Genomic DNA, 17,773 nt, shown 5'->3' with positions numbered 1-17,773 from the left:
GAAAAGTTTAAAGACGGTCCGGAGCAGGTTGTAGAAAACAATGTTAATGGAGAATTCAGATGAAAAATCAATAACAACCTCTCAAGAGATGCAACACATGCCTTCACCTCCAAGACAACCTAGACACAGATAGTATTAAACTGAGCAAAGAAAGGTCTCAATGTAAAGTTCACACAGGAACTTAGGAAGCAGAGAACTTCTGAGATTCCTGTTGAAGAGAATTTCTGCAGCTCTTAAGACAGTATTTAGCACGAACTCTGAGTATCTGCAGATTTCACAATAAACCTAAGACTCCCGAAAGCAAACAGCCTTGCATTTTAATTTTCACCAAACTTCTGCTAGAACAGGTGACTCAAGTTAATATCTGATTATTCACAGATGCAAAAGTGTTAGAAGTTTATCTATTCATAAACACTATTCACCATCAAATCTTCTACTAAAATTTCCATCTTATTTGCCTTTATCTCTTTAAACAGAAATAATTTACCTATGCCAACATGTGCTTCTTGTATCATGCTCACATCATTAGCACCATCACCAATTGCTAATGTTATAGGTTTTTCTGGAGATGTTTTTAACAGTCTCACTACCTGAAAAAAAAAAAAAAAGAAGGCAGTAACTTTTAGAATCATTACAGTCTTTCTACAAACCGTGCTGCTAACCGCTGTGTGTCTTTGACAGTTACCTACCCGTATGTGTAATTACTTCATTTTATGAACGGGCACACATGGGTAAGAAACAACTTTGGCTAATTCATTTTTCCTTTAGAAAAGCTGCTAGCTTCTGGCTACAAATATTATGGCTGCCGTTAGCTTATGCTTGCGTAATGCACTCCCCTCATATTTAGCTGTTCTTTCACAGCTTCTTCATAGAATTATTTGAGTTGGAAGAGACCTTTACAGGTCATCTAGTCCAACTCTCCTGCATCGAACAGGGACACCTACAGCTAGGTCAGGGAGCTCAGAGCATGGTCTAGACTGACCTTGAATGTCTCCAAGGATGGGGCTTCCACCCCCAATCTGGGCAACCTGTTCCAGTGCCCCTCCACCCTTACTGTAAAAACCTGTTCCTTACATCCGATCTAGATCTCTCCTTCTTTCGTTTGAAACCATTTCCCCTTGTCCTGTCACAACAGACCCTGCTAAGGAGTCTGTCCCCTTCCTTCTTATAGTCTCCCTTTAGATACTGAAAGGCCGCTACCAGGTCTCTCTGGAACCTGCCGCACTACCATTCAAATCAAACTAGAATTTGGAATGCAAAAATTAGGGAGTAATTCAGTGTTTAAACCCCTTCATCAGACATGGCCAGATTCTTCTAATTTTCGCTGTTATAAGCAGTAAAGGCCACAAAGGAAACTCTTACCTGATAGTACAGTTAGAATTAAAAGATTAATTACCTCTGTTTTACTTCCCTGAACAGATGAACTACCAATAGAAGGTTATAATTCCGCTCCCCATTATTCAATGCTGAATAAGAAACAGGTAAGAGAGGAGTAAGAAAGGGGCCCGAACAGTACATTAACCAGCAGAAGGAAGAAACATGGTTCACGGACAGAAAGGGTATAACCAAGCCACATTCATTGAAGTTGAATACTTCTTACACATAAAAAGAGATGCAACTCCATGTCTTCAACTGCAAGAGGTCAGAATTCAGAAAGATACTACTAAAGCAAAAGAACAGCTGGTAAACTCATGAAACAATGCCAGAACACTTCTTTGAAACATCCTTATCTATGAGAAATACTACATTTTTCTCCCAGAGAAGAGAGGAGATTTAGATTAGATGCTGGGGCAATGAGTGGGCGGTGAGCTGCTGTAACAGGCTGCCCAGAGAGGCTGTGGGTGCCTCATCCCTGGAGGTGTTCAAGGCCAGGCTGGATGGGGCCTTGGGCAACAAGATCTAGTGCGTGATCTAGCGGTTGGCAACCCTGCCCGTGGCAGAGGGCTGGAACTAGGTGAGCTGAAGTCCCTTACAATCCCAGACGTTCTATGACTTTATGATTCTATGTTTCAAAGGGCATCAGAGCCATAAAATATACAAAAATATAAACATGGGTAGTGAGACTACTGGCCGCATATTGACATGCAGTAAAATTAAAGAAGATGATGAAGGAAATACTAATCTGCATTCTATCTTAGCCTTGGAATAAGTTTCACAAAGTACGCGTACGGCAGAAGACCAAATACAAGGCTAGAACAAACCGCCATAAACTTCTTTCCTCACTCGGCCCTCCCATGTTGAAACAGGCAATGCAAAGCTATGCATGCTATGAAGAGAACTACTGCCTTATAAAACACGTGAGAAGCTAAAGATTAGCTTTTTTATTTCATCCCACTGTGGCAGTATTTTGACTCTCTTCTTCACCTACTTCCAAATTTTCACAAATACATGTATAACTTCTGAGCAAGCTACTCCAACTGAACAGAAAAAGAAGTCCAAAGTCATGTAAGAGGCCCGACAACCAGAAACAAACCATCTCCAGAAATTTCTGCCTCTCAGACAGCAGGATAAAAGTACCTACAAGACAATGCTGACTATATTCATACTTACCTTTGCTTTCTGAAGTGGTGCCATGCGACAACACAACACTGCAGAACAGTTTTTACAAACTTCCATGAACAGTTTTTCATGTTCCCTGAGTGCAAGAGAGAGGCTGGTCCCATCCACAACCAATCCATGCTGGATAACGTGGTCTTCCTTTATTCTATTAAGGGACAAAAATGTTGATTTTGTATTGGTGTGAAGGATTAACTTCATATTTTGTTACAAACTAAGCAGTTGCACATACAATAAGCAATGAAGTTAGTTTGTTACACTGCTTCTTCAAGCCTGTTATTAAAGAGGAGGTGGGAGGGGAATGGAAAGAAAAAAAACAAAAACAAACCCAACATGTATTAGGCACATAAAATGATTACCATAAAATTTTAAAACGAAATAAAATCAAGGTCATCACCACGTTAATGACAACCTGGATATTTTACCTCTTGGCGAGCTGCCTCAGCTGCTCTGCGCATGTACTGTCTGATTTGTGCTGTACAAGTTCAAGGATGTTCATGGTTCTATGAAAGTGTCCACATGATAAACTCACACTAACAGCTGTTTCATGCTTATCGCCAGTCAGAACCCACACTTTGATACCAGCCAATCTGAGTGCTTCTATAGTTTCTTGGACTTTCTCCTGCAGTCTGGAAAGAAGAAAATCTTAGCTAACCAAACACTTTAGAGAAAAAAGAACGCACGTTGTAACATCGTGATGATTTAAGATTGCATTTCCAATGTCAAGTATGTATTTTCAAGAACTATAGTCTAGTAGATGATATTCTGTTATAAGCAAAGGATTTCACGAAATGAAAGCTGAATTTCAATAATACTAAGTATGGTTAATAAGCACATCTCAAATTAAGCAGTAGCACTGCATTTGAGAAGCTTTAGAAGAGTTTGTAACAAATACTAGCTAATGTGGTGCGTGAAAAGATTTTAAGTGCTCCATCTGTACATTCCAACATATAATATACCCTCTAACTTATAAAACGTTCTGCTTGCATATTGTGTACCCTGTATATTAGCTACATATCAAAGTTTTCACAAGGAATTAGCTATCGAGTTTAACATTTTCTAAAATTAATTCCAATTTTGTTTCATGTGCATCAAATGTCTCCTAATAAACTTCCCATGTCATTGTTATATTGCTAAAATCAGTTCATACAACAATGTGTTTTCAGTGTTCCTCAACCCCCCAGAAGTGGTCAATAAACAAAAACAGCACAGAACTTCTGGCAGTGGCAGGACAGCTTTTCGTGGCACGCATCATAATACAGCTATAGATCCTAAACTTGCTGTGCTTCTGAACATCGTTTACAAAAAGTCCATTGCATACTTGTCTTCTACTCCAGTAGCCCCAAGCAATTCCAGATCCTTTTCTATGAAGTTGAATACATCTGCTAATCTTTCTTCCCGTTGTTGCAAGGCAGTTCTGGCCTCATGAAGGCGTTTGCCAATTTCTTGGTATTCCGCCGGTGTGAACCTTCTGTACGCCACGCACAAAGTTCTTAGTCCTTTCTATGAGAAAATAAAAGACTACATTCAGACTAGACTAGATTCTGGTCTAACAAGGTCACTTGTAATTTGCTCAAGTCACAGAATCTGTACCAGAAGAACCAGAAAAATCAGCTGGGCAGTACGTCTACACTTACCAAAGCAAATTCATCAACATGCATCCTTGTTTTGTCTATTTCTCCACTCTTACTACGAGGAAGAATGGAAGATTCTGCTCCCTTTGTGAATAAAAGCTTTTCCCCTAAAAAGGAAAACAGAACGGAAATTAAGAATATATACTACTGAAGAAGTTCTCAGTTGTAACTTCTGATCACTCACCTGAGGGACTCTCTACAATGACGCTCATTCGTCTGCGATTTGGATCAAACTCCAAAACATGAAGCAGCTTGTACCTTTATTTTGTGGTTTAATAGAAAAGAGTTTTAGAAATAGATTTCCAAATGCAATTACTTACAACTGCAAAACCACACATCCCCAGAGCTTTTCCCAAAGCGTTATTTTTATACTGAAACTTCACAAATAACACTCCGTTGGGCACCAATCATTGTTATCTGCATTTCTGCAATTAGTTCTTTTTCATCGCTTCGTATACATATATGTGCATGGAAGGTGTTATGACATGCTGCAGATACACAATTATCAACAATATTTTGAGAAAGTTTAAAGATGTCATTGGATTTTGCATATATGAGACTTGCCATCACAGCTCATCGGAAGAGTCATAAGAATTGAATAAGCATCCCAATTACTTTATTTTTAACTCTACTAGAGTCTCAATTTTGAAGAATGGTCAAAGGTGCAAACTGTTACAATATACAATTACAAAGAGTAACTCCCACACAAAGTTCTTGCATCTAAATTTGAATTGTTAAGGACTATGATGCAAGCTGTCTTGAATACGTTAAGCAATTCCTAAAAGAATACAGGATTTTAATTACTTTTTTTTTTTTAATGAAAATACCTTTCTGGTTTTCCAAGACTTTTTACTTCCATACTGTCCCCACTAGTTCCCATAAACACTACTCCAACCCTAAAAGAAGAAGAAAATAGGTATTTATTTGATGCCGCAAGCTACATTATAATGCCTGTTGGTTGTTAAATGAAAAAAAAAAAAGAGATATATACCCTTGTTTCCACTTCATACAGTTCTTCAAAAACAACATATTGCATCCACTATAATTTCACGAGGATTTCCCTAAACATTTCTAATCCTACATCACGATGTCCCTAGGCTTCTATGCATTACGTTTTTGAATGGTTTCATAATGAATCGACAGTGACAGGCCTCAGGCTTTAAAATTTCTCAGAGAAATTTTTTAAGACTGCTTGCCCTAAAAGGCAATTTCTGCAGTAGGTAAATTTGGCTTAAACCTCACCGGCTTGCAGCTTCAACTAAAGCTTTCTCATCTGGTGAAGAAGCGTAATACTCCAATGGGGATGCTATTCCATTGGCATGCCAGGGCCCATCACCACCATCTGTTTGATCTGCATTGATCTGTACTGTGTGACAAAGACAAACTGCTTTCAAGAAGAGTTCTTCCTCTTTCATCTGTAAGAAAGAAGCAGCATGATTTGTAACATTTGGATATCAACCCACTTTTGTACAAACTTCATTAAAAAAAAGTCAAACGTTTCATGTAAAACGATCTCAACTGATTAATAAATATTATTTGTTCAATAACACTTAATAGCTTCAAAATATTCTGAAACTCAGATTTTTTTAATTTAATGCTAATACCAGAAGAATATTCTACTTATCCAACATGAACACTATCTAAGATGCCTAATGGCAAGGGGAAAAAAATAGGAGTCTTACCAAAGTATGCCTATTTCCATCTGGAGAATCTTCAGAAAACCCCTCTGGAGTCAGTTTACCATTGACCTCCTGGTACTTCACGCCATTAATGGAGCACTCCCGGAACTGCATCTCATTTTCAGTTAATGTACCAGTTTTGTCTGTAAACACATACTCTACCTTTTGTAAAATAAAAACCAAAAAAACAGATGTGGAGTAGTATATATTTTTTCACAAGGAAAAGAAAACTTCAACTCAGTTCTCCCTCTTCATTACGCATCTTTTTTGATCATGAAATAATTTTAATTTTGGCCATAAAATCACAAGTTTGAATCTTATTTTCAACTAATCAGATATCAAAGCACTATCAATAAAAAAGTCTGTAAGTGAACTTTACTGTTAAATAGAAGTAGAAAATAGGAGTTAAATAGAAATTCTACCTGTCCCAGTTCCTCATTGAGGTCTGAAGTATTTACTTGCGCCCTCTGATTTGTTTCTTCATGATAGAGGTCAAGATCCCAGCCAATAAAAAAAGATCCAAGAAATTTCTGCATCTCAACAGTTACATAAAGTGAAATGGGTATAATAAAATTGTAAAGTACCAGAAAAGCAAGGAAATCTGAAATAAATCTCAGAATCTATGAGAGAAAAGAAAAAATGTAATGATTACTGCAGTGAACAGGTGAAACATGGTTAATTAGGTTTTTTCTTTTTTCCAATACGTACAAAAAAACCTATGTTACCAGAGCAAGAGGAGACCAAGTTCCCTGCTTAAGTGAGATAGAATAAATAGGTAGCCCATTTGTCTCCTGGTCTAAAAATGTTCCAGAGTTTACTCTAATTTACGCAGCAGTTACTTTAAATTAAGAAGAGGTAAAAAAAAATTTACTCGACTGACCACTTCAACAGTTGAAAGTGCTTTAAGTGGTTGCTGGTACTAAAAAGAAAAGTCACTAAACAATTTGAAAATTTGTGGATTTCTTTAGTACTACTCAACAGTAATACCCATAGCTAACGTTATTTTAGGATACGGAAAAGTTTGTGATAGCTGTATTGACAACCTGAACTAATCACTTCAAGGAAAACATGGTACTGAAATATTTTTCCATTTGAACCGTTCACGTTACACATGTCCGAGGAAGCTGCCTGTTCTAATGGATGCTGGTACGTTCTTAACTATCCTGGAAAGAAAGAAATTCTCCAATTACTTCTTTTCTCCTCTCCCAACAATTGTGTACTAACCGTAAGTTTTGCTCTGCTTATGAAACAGAACAGAGCTCTTCTAATTAGGGATTTGAACCTTTAAACACAAAAGGCAACTGGTGAGCAGATTCAATTCTCAACTCCATGGGAGACAAAAGGAGAGTTAAATGTCTAACACCATACCATATGTGGAAACTGGATTTCTAACACTTTTGTGCTATAAAAATTTCATCTACTTCTTAGAATCAGCTCCAGCCAGCTTCTAAACCGCTTTGGACTCATACAGAAATCAGAAATTAAACACAGAACAATTACAAAACAAAACCCAAAAACATACAGAAAATAAATCCTACATCTCTAAACTGTCAATTTAAGGAACACTTCAAAGTATCTCTTAAATCTCTCCAAAAAAGTGAGAAGGCAAGAAAGATCCTGAGCAAAATTACAGCCTTACAAAATTGTCTGAACAATTTCAGCATCACAGAATGTCCAAAATGACTCAACTGCAAAACCTCTGCAGCACAACGCGTGCAAGAACAAGCATCCTCCTCCTCCTTTCATTTAAGGGATGAACAAAAGGCACCCAAAAGAACAGTAACTAATACTGGAACACAGAACATCAGAAATATGTTCTACCTGAAGATCTTCAAAAGGCTTGGGCTTTTCTTAATGGACAGAGTCCACCAGTAACAGAGATGAAATTTTTTCTGCGCAAGGGCCAAGCTACACAGGACTAAAGCTTTCTAAGAAATACCGAGACGAGCACACGTACTTGCACATGGATCGCTTGGTAGCTACACCTACTTCCAAGAAGAGAGACATAACAAATACTGCACTTGACATCTAGTGATTGAAGGCTCCTCAGACAAACTTCTGGGTAGAACTACCTTACCTTACTGCTGTTCCTTTCATGCTCTGTTTTTTCATTATACCAAGGCTCATCCCATTTTTCTTCAGCTTGCCAGGCATACTTTAAAATAGTACTCAAAATGGCTTCAAAGAGGAGGATTATTAGATAAATAATCAAAAAGGAATTCATAGACCTAGAACAAGGCCAAAAAAGAATCAATTTCAGTTTATTTTACTTAATCTGTTAACACACTATGTACATATGACCCGATCAGAAAAGTCAGTGGAATTTTTTTTTTAACCCGTGTTCCTCATGGATCCAAAGTTACTATGTGACAAACAGGAAAGAAAAGAAATCCAACATCTGACTAATACGCACTCTACATACAGCCAATAGGAAGACTAGATTAAGGTGCAAGAATACATTTTCAGTTGACTTATGTTACACCTGTTGCCCAAATTCTGGGGGCTGACAGCCTTCTTACAGACATTCCCTTCTTTCCCAACTATCTAGCAAGGCTGTGATGGCAGCAGAAACAACCACCCTGGAAATTCAAAGCTGAACCTTCCTCCTCAGTAAGAAGAGCACTTCCTTGTCCACCTGATTATTTAATTCAAGGCACGCTATACCAAGCATTTCAAACATTCTATAATGTCTTTTCACCCCTTTAATGACAGAATTTTTCTTGTGCACCCCACAGACTTGTTTTTATCTGATTAAAGAAGAATAATCAAATTCACGTTTGCAAAGGGACGTGATGAGGCACCGTTATTTTTTTAATAACAAGAAGGGCAACATATCAAAACTCCTTTTTCTTTTAAAATAATTCAATGAGTTCAACATATTAAATCTCTATTACAGTAACACCCATCACTTATCTACAACATGAACATTTTTTAAAACTGAGCCTACAGCTTGTGCTGGAAACAAGACTCACTGCAGAAGATATCTGTCTTAAAGGATACAGCCTATCCAGATACCCAAAACAAAACTATATTCCTGTTATATCAGATACCAGCATTCAGGACAAAGATCTCCAAGTGATTAAGATTTCAGTCCATCCTATTTAAAGACATGATGCAGCCTTACAGTAGCGCTGCAGAGACAGCAAAGGCTGCAACTGCTATGAAGAATACTTCTAGAAGCACCTAGTTCCAGACTGCATTTCACCTGCTCTCTGCATCTCAGAAAACCAAAACAAACCTCCTACACAAACCTTTCCCACCTTCATCCTTTTTAACCTCGAGTATTACAAATCTGTGCATTATTTGAAGAAACAATAATGGATAGAATGACACAAGAGGAAGGCAAACCAATCGTCCTCTCTCCCCTTGCATACAACCCAACAGTGGGATCATGAGGGTACTTAAGTTAATGAGGAAAGACTAAACAATTCTACAGTGAAGAAAGATATAAGAAAATAAACATACTTTTCTACTGCTGACCGTTTCTGAGATTTACTCTTGTAATTTAATGCCATCTTTGTCTCCATACCTGTATACACTGCAACACCTGGGAATGAAGAGAAGAAAGAATATTGCTTTCTGCATGTATGCAATTTGTGGCATTTTTCATTTTGTTTAAGAGACACAATAAAAATCAAGAGGCGATTACTGTTTTTGTATTTACTTCAGTACAACAGTGAGACAGTATTTTGTAATTATTTGCAATATTTTACTGTAGTAAAAGAGTAATATTGAAATAATTTTAGCACCTACTAAAATACTGTTCATTATTATGACTGTACTGCTCTTCAATATGTATTTTATGGAAATTAGAATCTCATGAGAAAGTCTTGAACAATATAACAGTAACATCAGTCATTTAACTATTAAAGTTACTTCTTTATCAAACCACTTGAAATATTCTCATAGAGTGGTGTTTAAACTCCATATCCTCAGAGATACTCTAGTGTAATATCATTACTTTCATCTATAATCATATCCCCTCAGGTAACCACCAAGAAGATTATCACAATCTCTTCACTGCAAGTAGAATTAAACCACAGTTCATCAACATGTTTTAAGAAGAGTCTACAAACCAAATATTTCTTTAGTGTTTTTTAATCTTGCTCCACGAAGTAAGAGACTTTCAGGCCCCAGAGGTCTAAAAAGAAATAGACGTATTAGCATTTAAAAAGGAGTTGTTCCATGCTCTGTGGGACTAATGACATTCAGTTTCCTATGCAAAGAGGTCAAAGGTCCCCTGCAAATCCCCTCTGCAATAATTCCAGCACCACTCTCATTTATCTCTATCTTCAATCCTCTTACTCCTCTACACCTCACCTACTCATTTCCAGAGCTCTCAGTTTCATCCTTTGGTCACCATCCTCCCACCACGGTGTTCAGAGTCCCATAACCAGTGGCTGACCTGAATGTTCCAAACGTCTGGTTCAGAGAAAGCTGCAAGTAATCTGAAGAGCCAACATGCCAAAATCCTGCCAAGTCCACAATGCAACTGGAGTGCTATTTTAGCTTTAGCTGTTTTACCTTACCTTCTACCCCTCTGTCAAACTGAAATTCTCTACCAGCTTCAAAAGAGATTATTCATACCAGTAAAATAAAGATGGACGGACAAAATAACAATGCAAGTTCTGGTTCCTAAGGCAAAAAGATGAAATTTTACACATGCTTTTTCCCCTCACATCTATTACATCACCAGAATATGTTCATTTGATCAGCTACTTTAACTGCAAAAAGCGCTCTGAAAATAAAGGTACAGTTACAGGCAAAGTTACTCCAATAGTTGCATCATCTTAAATGGAATTAGTATTGCTTTCATGTTTGATTCATGTAGAAGTTTTACTGGAAAAGAATGCGTGAAGTATAATATTTATAGATATCAGAGGGAAAGAATCGTAGCACTAGTTTACCTCTGTGACACACTTAGCATCGTGACACCGGATCACACTTTGAAGAGAAGTGGCTGAGTTGTGTTTTTGCTGTTTGGTTGACTGCTCTTTTTTTTTTGTTTGTTTGTTTTTTAAACTCAGCCACGCTACTCTCAACAGAAAATAATTTGAGCACTAAATATTCAATTTAAAATACCCCTCCCTGTTTTTTATTCAACAGTAACTTCTTTTTGGTGGTGGTCAGTTTAATTACCACTATGTTCTTAACATTAGTCTGACAAAATCTTACTTACCGTACTATTTCCTCCATTTGTTGACTTATAGTTATTCTTCCAACGAATCTACAAAACAGGGCCATGTGTCAGATACATCTACATAAAATCTCAAAAGTGCAAAATGAAATAAAAAAACACTCAGCCATTCTACATTTACAAAAAGATCATTAACGTTTCTCAAATTCAAAATAATCAGTCTTAATTCACAGTGCAAATAAATGAGAACTGGCAATAATTTTCACAAGGAGTCCTACATTGAACTGAAATTTCCTGGAAGAATCGTATCATCCAACTTTCCCGGACTCGCTGTCCACTTAATTTTTAATAATTTGGAAATAAAATTACTGTTTAGAACATAAAGATACATAGATAAATGTTATGATTAAAAATCAAAATGTAAATATGCTATAGTTTCTGATTTAGTATTGAAATACTCAAATTCAACTCATCACTTGCAACTTTCAGTACATACAAATATATAAATGCTTAGCTCACTATTAAATCCTGAAATACAAGCAGATGTCTCAAACTTTAACCGCAGCAAAATCCATGTCTTTCCTAATAATGAACGTCATTAATATTTTGAAATAAAGTCAAAATAAATTATACCTGTATAGATCTGCCTCTGGCTGCTGACATTCTATGACAGCTACAAGTTTGTCCAGGTTGGCAACAGACTGCAACACTGCTGTTTCTGGGACCGCAACATGTGTCTGGAAAACATCACCCATTAACTTTTAGATAAAGAAATCAGAGAGGGGGTATTCCTGGGGTAAAATATGAAATGGGCTTACATACTAGCTACATTCTACTTCATAACAGTAATCCAGACCTTAAGATTAGTTTCGCCATCCAAACTTGCGGTAGTAACGTGGCACGAACCGTCCATTCGATCAGAAGATAAAAGCACCAGATCAACAGGAAAAGTCTCATCTTTGGCTACTCTGACAATGTCTCCCACCTAGTGAAATGAACATAAATGAGAAGTATACAAAAAAAAAACTTAAAAGATTTAAATTCAGAATTGTCCATGAATCATCATGAAACATCATGAATCATCATGAAACAATGATTAATAATGAAACAAGATCTTCAGTTGTTGGGTTTTTTCAGAAGCAGTTTCCAATCTGTCTTCAGGCACATACCCGAATGTTTTTAGATCTAGTTTTTACAAGGCCACCACTTCGAACAACATAAACTGGAGCACCGTTTACTTCATTGTCTGCTTTATGTCGTAGCCAGTCTTCGTAACCCTGTGAAAACACAGATTTATTTTCTAAGCAATAAACTTATAAAGCATCAATGTGCTTCAAACTGCTTTCAGCATGGCCTTACTTGGAGTTATTTACCTCTCTTCAGCATCACCCATGGCTGTTACTCAAGAACCTGAGAAACCACTTGCTTTAACCAAGTAGCAAGTGCTGAAGAAACACAACTGTTCTGTGTTTTGATGAAACAAACTGACATTTTGCATGGATGGGAGCAATGAGCACTCATTCAGTCTGAGATCTATACGGACTAACACACCCCAAAATAGAGAACACCACTCCCAGTCTCCCTAATGGATTCTATTTTTTTTTTTTTTGCTTCATTTTGTATTATACGCTGATGCATTTTTAATACATAAATTATTAAGCAGTATTTCTTTACAAGATACTTGTCATCTCCTTAAGCATCCTTTATCCTGTACACATGTGTGCAAACATTCATGAGTGAATCCAGGTGCACTTTTCCTCTCCTGCCTTCCAAGAAATTAAAACATTGCTTACTCAACCTAAAAGCATGATCACCAATAGCACCATCTCTGAGCCCCAGGTCTTAGTACTGCCTGGTAAGTGCTAAGAGTGAGCACAAGAAATCAGTTGGTCTAAGTAAGGTATCTTTCTGAAAAACAACAACAACAACAAACCAGAACAGTGCTCATAAGAAGTTAAGCAAGTATTACCGAACAGCTTTATATTCTGCCTCTTGCTCACTAAACCTAGTCAAGATAAATAAGCAAGTGATGAGTGCATGTGTGCATTCAACTCAAATAACAGAAGCAGAGCAAGGTCATAGGAAGAGTACGTAAGATGTCAGTCAGGAATTAGAAAAAGCTTATTTAATATAGAAAAGACATTTTCTGGCAGCTGATTCATAAACTTACATTAATACACAGAATCAAGTGACTCAGCGCTACCATAAACTATTATGCATTAAGAACTAAATGATGATTCTTAAGATTCTTCAGAATTCGTGAGCTTCTGGTAAAACCAGAGAGGATCAAAAATTCTCCACCACCTCGTACATCCTGGCAAGACTTCTACGACTGATCTGCAACAGTAGAGACATTTCCTAGAATGCTATCCGATATTTAAAATAACATGAAAAAGAGTGAAAACCACTTCCCTGGAAGCTTGCAAATAGGAAAAGAGGGCCCTCTGAAACAGAATTCATAATCCCAGCTCCTCCTATTTTGCTACAGACATTGTATGAATGTCATAACACAAAGGCTACTAACACAAACACAGCTGAGAACTCCGAGCCTTGACTTGCATTTGAAAGGAAGTTATTGGATGAATTCCACATGCTCAAGCATAGTTTTGCAGTTTTACCTTCATACAACCACGCTGTCACTAGCACAAATGAAAGCAGTAAGTACAAAACTGCCTGGATTACCATTAAAAAAAAAAGGGGAAATTTTACTTATTTTACATGCTGAATGCTTAAAAATTATTTAAATGTGTCTTAATAGCAGCCACACAGCGATACTGGGAAATTAGAACCCTGAAACTCTCTAAGACTCTTTCCTAGTCAGTGTGAAAAACTTCAAGAGTCAGTACGTACAGATCCTTGTTAAAGGTGACTGACAGAAGAAAACAAGAACTCCACAAAAATCAAGTAACCTTGGGGCGTTTGTCGCACAAATCTGAACAGCTGAGCAATATGGGCACTTGGCAGAGAACTGAAATTTTCCTTCTTTAGAAAATACAGATTTCAGCGCTTTCTCCATCTGATACCTACTGCCTTCAACACAATGGTGACACCTCACACCAGGGAACTCTTAAGAGCCAACTTCCCACAGACAGTTCAAATTCCCCCGAAGTTCACCCACTGCAGCATTTCTGAGAAGGAGGACCTTATCCTCACTTGAAAACGTTGCAAAAATACTACCAAAAGAAAGATGCAGGAGCACTGTTAAAGTTGCTTAACTGCACAAACAGAAAACAGATAAAAATCACTCCAATTATATTTTTAATTCCCGCCAATATAACAGCATCTGCACACTTTAGGCAAGGACAAATTTAAAACGGGCCTACAAATTGCATTACTATGGTTTTCATTCTCAGTTTACCTGTATGTTTAATCAAATTGTGCAAAGCAGTTGCTTCTCATTCACATGGCAATCATGTAAACGCCCATGTGTCCAATAAACTTCTTTGCTAAATACTTATGAATTTACTGAAATGCAACATGTTCCCTAAAGTTCCTTAGAAAATACCTGTTATCTTTAAAAAATAAAAAAATAAAAAAAATCTGTTGTTCTATTTTTCTTTACTTTGTTATTTTTGATTCCTCTCTGGACTGTGCAAGCATCTTCAGAGGCAGGAAGGGGACAGTGCCCCAGCTAACAAGTTCGACAAAATGACACAGCATGAGTTGCATCATTTTGCAGTCCTTATGTCCTTCTTCTGACCTAGGCACAATTGCACTTCTGATAAGAAAAGGTTCCGTCTCCTTGGCTGAGATTAAAATACAGCTCAGTTTTGAGGTTTGATAGGGACACCCAGTTAACCGGCCTCACGGGAGCACGGTAGAGTTTTTCCATCCATTGCTGAACTTCTCAAACACAGATACAGATAACGCTTCTAGTTTCCCCTTTTATCTTTGGAAAGACTACTGAATTACAGTTAAACATTCATCCCACGTAATTTGCATTGAACCAGCGCCCTGAAGTTTTCCTAAAAGCTTCAGAGAAGTTTCCAGAGAAAATGGGAACTGGTTTGGAGATCACGCTGGGTGCTTTCCTCTGCATTCCAACAGAAGATTTATATTTCTTTCTAGTTCAAGGGCAGCCTGCTGGAAAGAGTACACTGAATTGTCTTTCCAAGATAAGAGCTTGTGAACATTGTTTGCCTACTTTGTAGCAGGTACAATAAACACAAGAGTCCATTAGACCAGTTTAGGTGGTTCCAGCAGCCCTTGCAGACAGATCTGAAATAGTCAGAAAAAACTCATAATGCTCAACAACTCATACATGATTTGAATTTTCTAGAATGAATGTCAGAATCTCTGTGCTTTTCAGGTGATGGTAAAATACTTAAATTTCCCAATACAAGACAGGACATTGAGAAACAAGAAAGCAATAGATCATTTTAGACTCCTCTGGACTTCAAGAAGTTTTTCCCCCAGAAAAAAACATCCTAAATATTGATAACCAACTTTCAACATCTGCTTAATCTCATACAGCTTTAAGTGGTATTTTATACAATGACAGCTCTTGAATGCATTTTTGGGTGGTTAACACACCAATTGAATTGGGTTAGGGCACTGCATATATAAACTGCACAGTAACAAAATGAATGGCAATTCAAAGATTTCTACAGCAATAAAGTTCCTCTCTGCCCCAAACACCAGTCTGACTGAAAGCTAGAGCTATTTTTATTTTAGCCCTACTTCAGGGTGGTTTTGCATCTTGCTGTCACAGCACACAAATTGAAATTCCAGCTGTAACTCCAAAAAATTCTCCTGCTTAATTTTCAGTTGCTACGACTGCATGTCTTCCCAAGCCAACACTGTCAAACCCTCTGAAGGGGCTAGCTCCTGAAAGCTATCTGTCTGCAGAAACAATTATAGTTTCTATCCACATCACCACTTTATTTACATGCTTGTTTCTTCCTCCTGTCACCTTACGGGTCTGAAGAAGGAGGATTCTTTTTCTCCATTACCCTTAAAGGGCTTGTAGCTCTTACCAGGATATCTACTACAGTGCTTAACGAAGATTCCTACTAAGCTCAGAAGATTTTTCTTATTTCAAGTGTTATAAAACATTCCACAACGTTTTATGCAACCGAAGAAAACAAAAGCAGAAGCTTCCCAAATTGCATCTTTTACCTGGTACAGGATTATAGTTAATGTATATTTCATGCCATGAAACATATCCCTTGGGGCAAAACTTGCCTTTTAACTACTGACAGACATAGGTTGCACCACTGCATCACCTACCCAAGCTCCTTTCTCACAGTTATGCAGAAGGATTAATTTTAATATGTAGCGAGGTGTGCCAAAGGAATAAGTGAGGGGCTTTCAGAAAAAGTCTTATAACAAGTGACACGTAATGCTGAGACAAAAATGCTGTCTGACAGTCATTCACTGTCCATTTAAGGGTACTACAGTGAGTCACTGAGAGCTTGACAACTAAGCAAAAGGATCAAGTGTCTAATAAGAAACATAAAATACACAAATTATTTCTGAAGGCGTCACTTTATAATTTTTTTTCTTGTTTCTAAACATTATTTTGGTCAGACGTTGTTAGTTAACTTCACCTTAAAACTACAAGATTCACGCTACAGGATTTCTTCCCCTTTACCTGCTTTATGGCTGTCACAGTTATGACAAAGAATAATGGCAATCCACTGGTAATAGGACTGGTAGGGGTATCTATCATGAGCTAAAAGAGAAGAAAATGTAATAATTAGCCCCAATTGGATTTTACAATTGTACTAAAACAAACAAACAAGCAAAAACCCCATGACAAGAGTTTTTCCAAATTCTATAGGAATTTTACTTCACGTTCTTCAGTCTTGAGCACAAGTCAGCTCGTGACATCTAAACAGATGTCAGTAATGGTACAAACAATGATGCTAAGGCACAGAACAGACTTAATCACATCTGTAATGCATGTGCCAATGTTATGGCTCTTTACCAAAAGACATATTTTCACCCTATGAAGATTAATTCACATTTTGTTACTTAGTTTCAATACTCTATACAATCAACTGCTCTACAGCAGTATAAAATGTAACAACGACCACTTGAGAAGTGAAAATGAAGTTAAAAACAGCAGTTTCCAGTAGTTCAGGCATTAAAGAACCCCTCTTCTTAGGCAGCTCCTTTTTGGTTTCTCCAACATGCGCATTTTACAATTTGTGCTATCATTGTTTTCATGCCAAAGTGCAGTGTATATACTAAAATGATGTACGTGTGCGTGGTGGGGGAAGTGGTATGCTGGTGACTCTCCTCTGCTGCAGGAAAAAACATCACGGTCAAGTGCTGCAAAGAAAATATACACGAGGGAGCTATTCAAAACCACAGACACTGATTTGATTCACTTTACCTGAGACTTATGGCATTGCTTTGGGAACCATTAAAGAAGAAAAAAAATCACACATGAAGTTTACTCTGTTAAGAGCCAAGAACCACAGAGAAAACAGATTATGACAATACAAAACACGCACAATTTATTTTTTTTTTCCACTGAGATGCAGACAACTTAGAAAAGACAACAAAATCAGACCTAGCTTGCAATATAGCGTGTTCTTCAACTGCAGCATTACAATTCCAGCCTGGCAGCTTCCTGTCCAAGACAGCCCCTATCAGGAGCCTCCATTTCTGGCTTGATAAGCCTAACCAGACATTTCTGCCATTTGCAGTCTCCCCTTCTTTCTCAAGATGGGCTCACGTGTTAAAGGGGAGCAAGTTTTCTCCCGGGGGAATCACCATGGCATCTTGCTGCTTCTCTTATTTCATCAGAACGCCACGGA

At 37.5% G+C, this 17,773-nt stretch overlaps 1 protein-coding gene across 7 annotated transcripts in view; it reads right to left on the bottom strand.

Moving 5' to 3' along the window:
• ATP11B (ATPase phospholipid transporting 11B (putative)) overlaps positions 1-17,773 on the bottom strand; it is a 101,695-nt gene that overhangs the window by 24,897 nt on the left and 59,025 nt on the right. For all 7 annotated transcript variants that reach the window (XM_021396991.1, XM_021396989.1, XM_021396992.1 and 4 more), the window contains exons 4-21: positions 16,600-16,680; positions 12,176-12,283; positions 11,863-11,991; positions 11,640-11,743; positions 11,049-11,096; positions 9,946-10,010; positions 9,335-9,416; positions 7,947-8,097; positions 6,292-6,489; positions 5,873-6,031; positions 5,433-5,605; positions 5,018-5,086; positions 4,375-4,448; positions 4,194-4,297; positions 3,878-4,059; positions 2,982-3,185; positions 2,551-2,704; positions 488-590 (exon numbers count right to left, since the gene is read on the bottom strand). In XM_021396991.1, coding sequence (XP_021252666.1) covers positions 488-590; positions 2,551-2,704; positions 2,982-3,185; positions 3,878-4,059; positions 4,194-4,297; positions 4,375-4,448; positions 5,018-5,086; positions 5,433-5,605; positions 5,873-6,031; positions 6,292-6,489; positions 7,947-8,097; positions 9,335-9,416; positions 9,946-10,010; positions 11,049-11,096; positions 11,640-11,743; positions 11,863-11,991; positions 12,176-12,283; positions 16,600-16,680 — 2,188 coding nt within the window. The remainder of the gene's footprint in view (positions 1-487; positions 591-2,550; positions 2,705-2,981; positions 3,186-3,877; positions 4,060-4,193; positions 4,298-4,374; positions 4,449-5,017; positions 5,087-5,432; positions 5,606-5,872; positions 6,032-6,291; positions 6,490-7,946; positions 8,098-9,334; positions 9,417-9,945; positions 10,011-11,048; positions 11,097-11,639; positions 11,744-11,862; positions 11,992-12,175; positions 12,284-16,599; positions 16,681-17,773) is intronic.

This window comes from Numida meleagris, chromosome 4 (assembly GCF_002078875.1).
Source record: "Numida meleagris isolate 19003 breed g44 Domestic line chromosome 4, NumMel1.0, whole genome shotgun sequence".
Lineage (NCBI taxonomy): Eukaryota > Metazoa > Chordata > Aves > Galliformes > Numididae > Numida > Numida meleagris.
The sequence above is the reverse complement of the archived record's forward strand: the minus strand, read 5'-3'. Positions and strand labels throughout refer to the sequence as shown.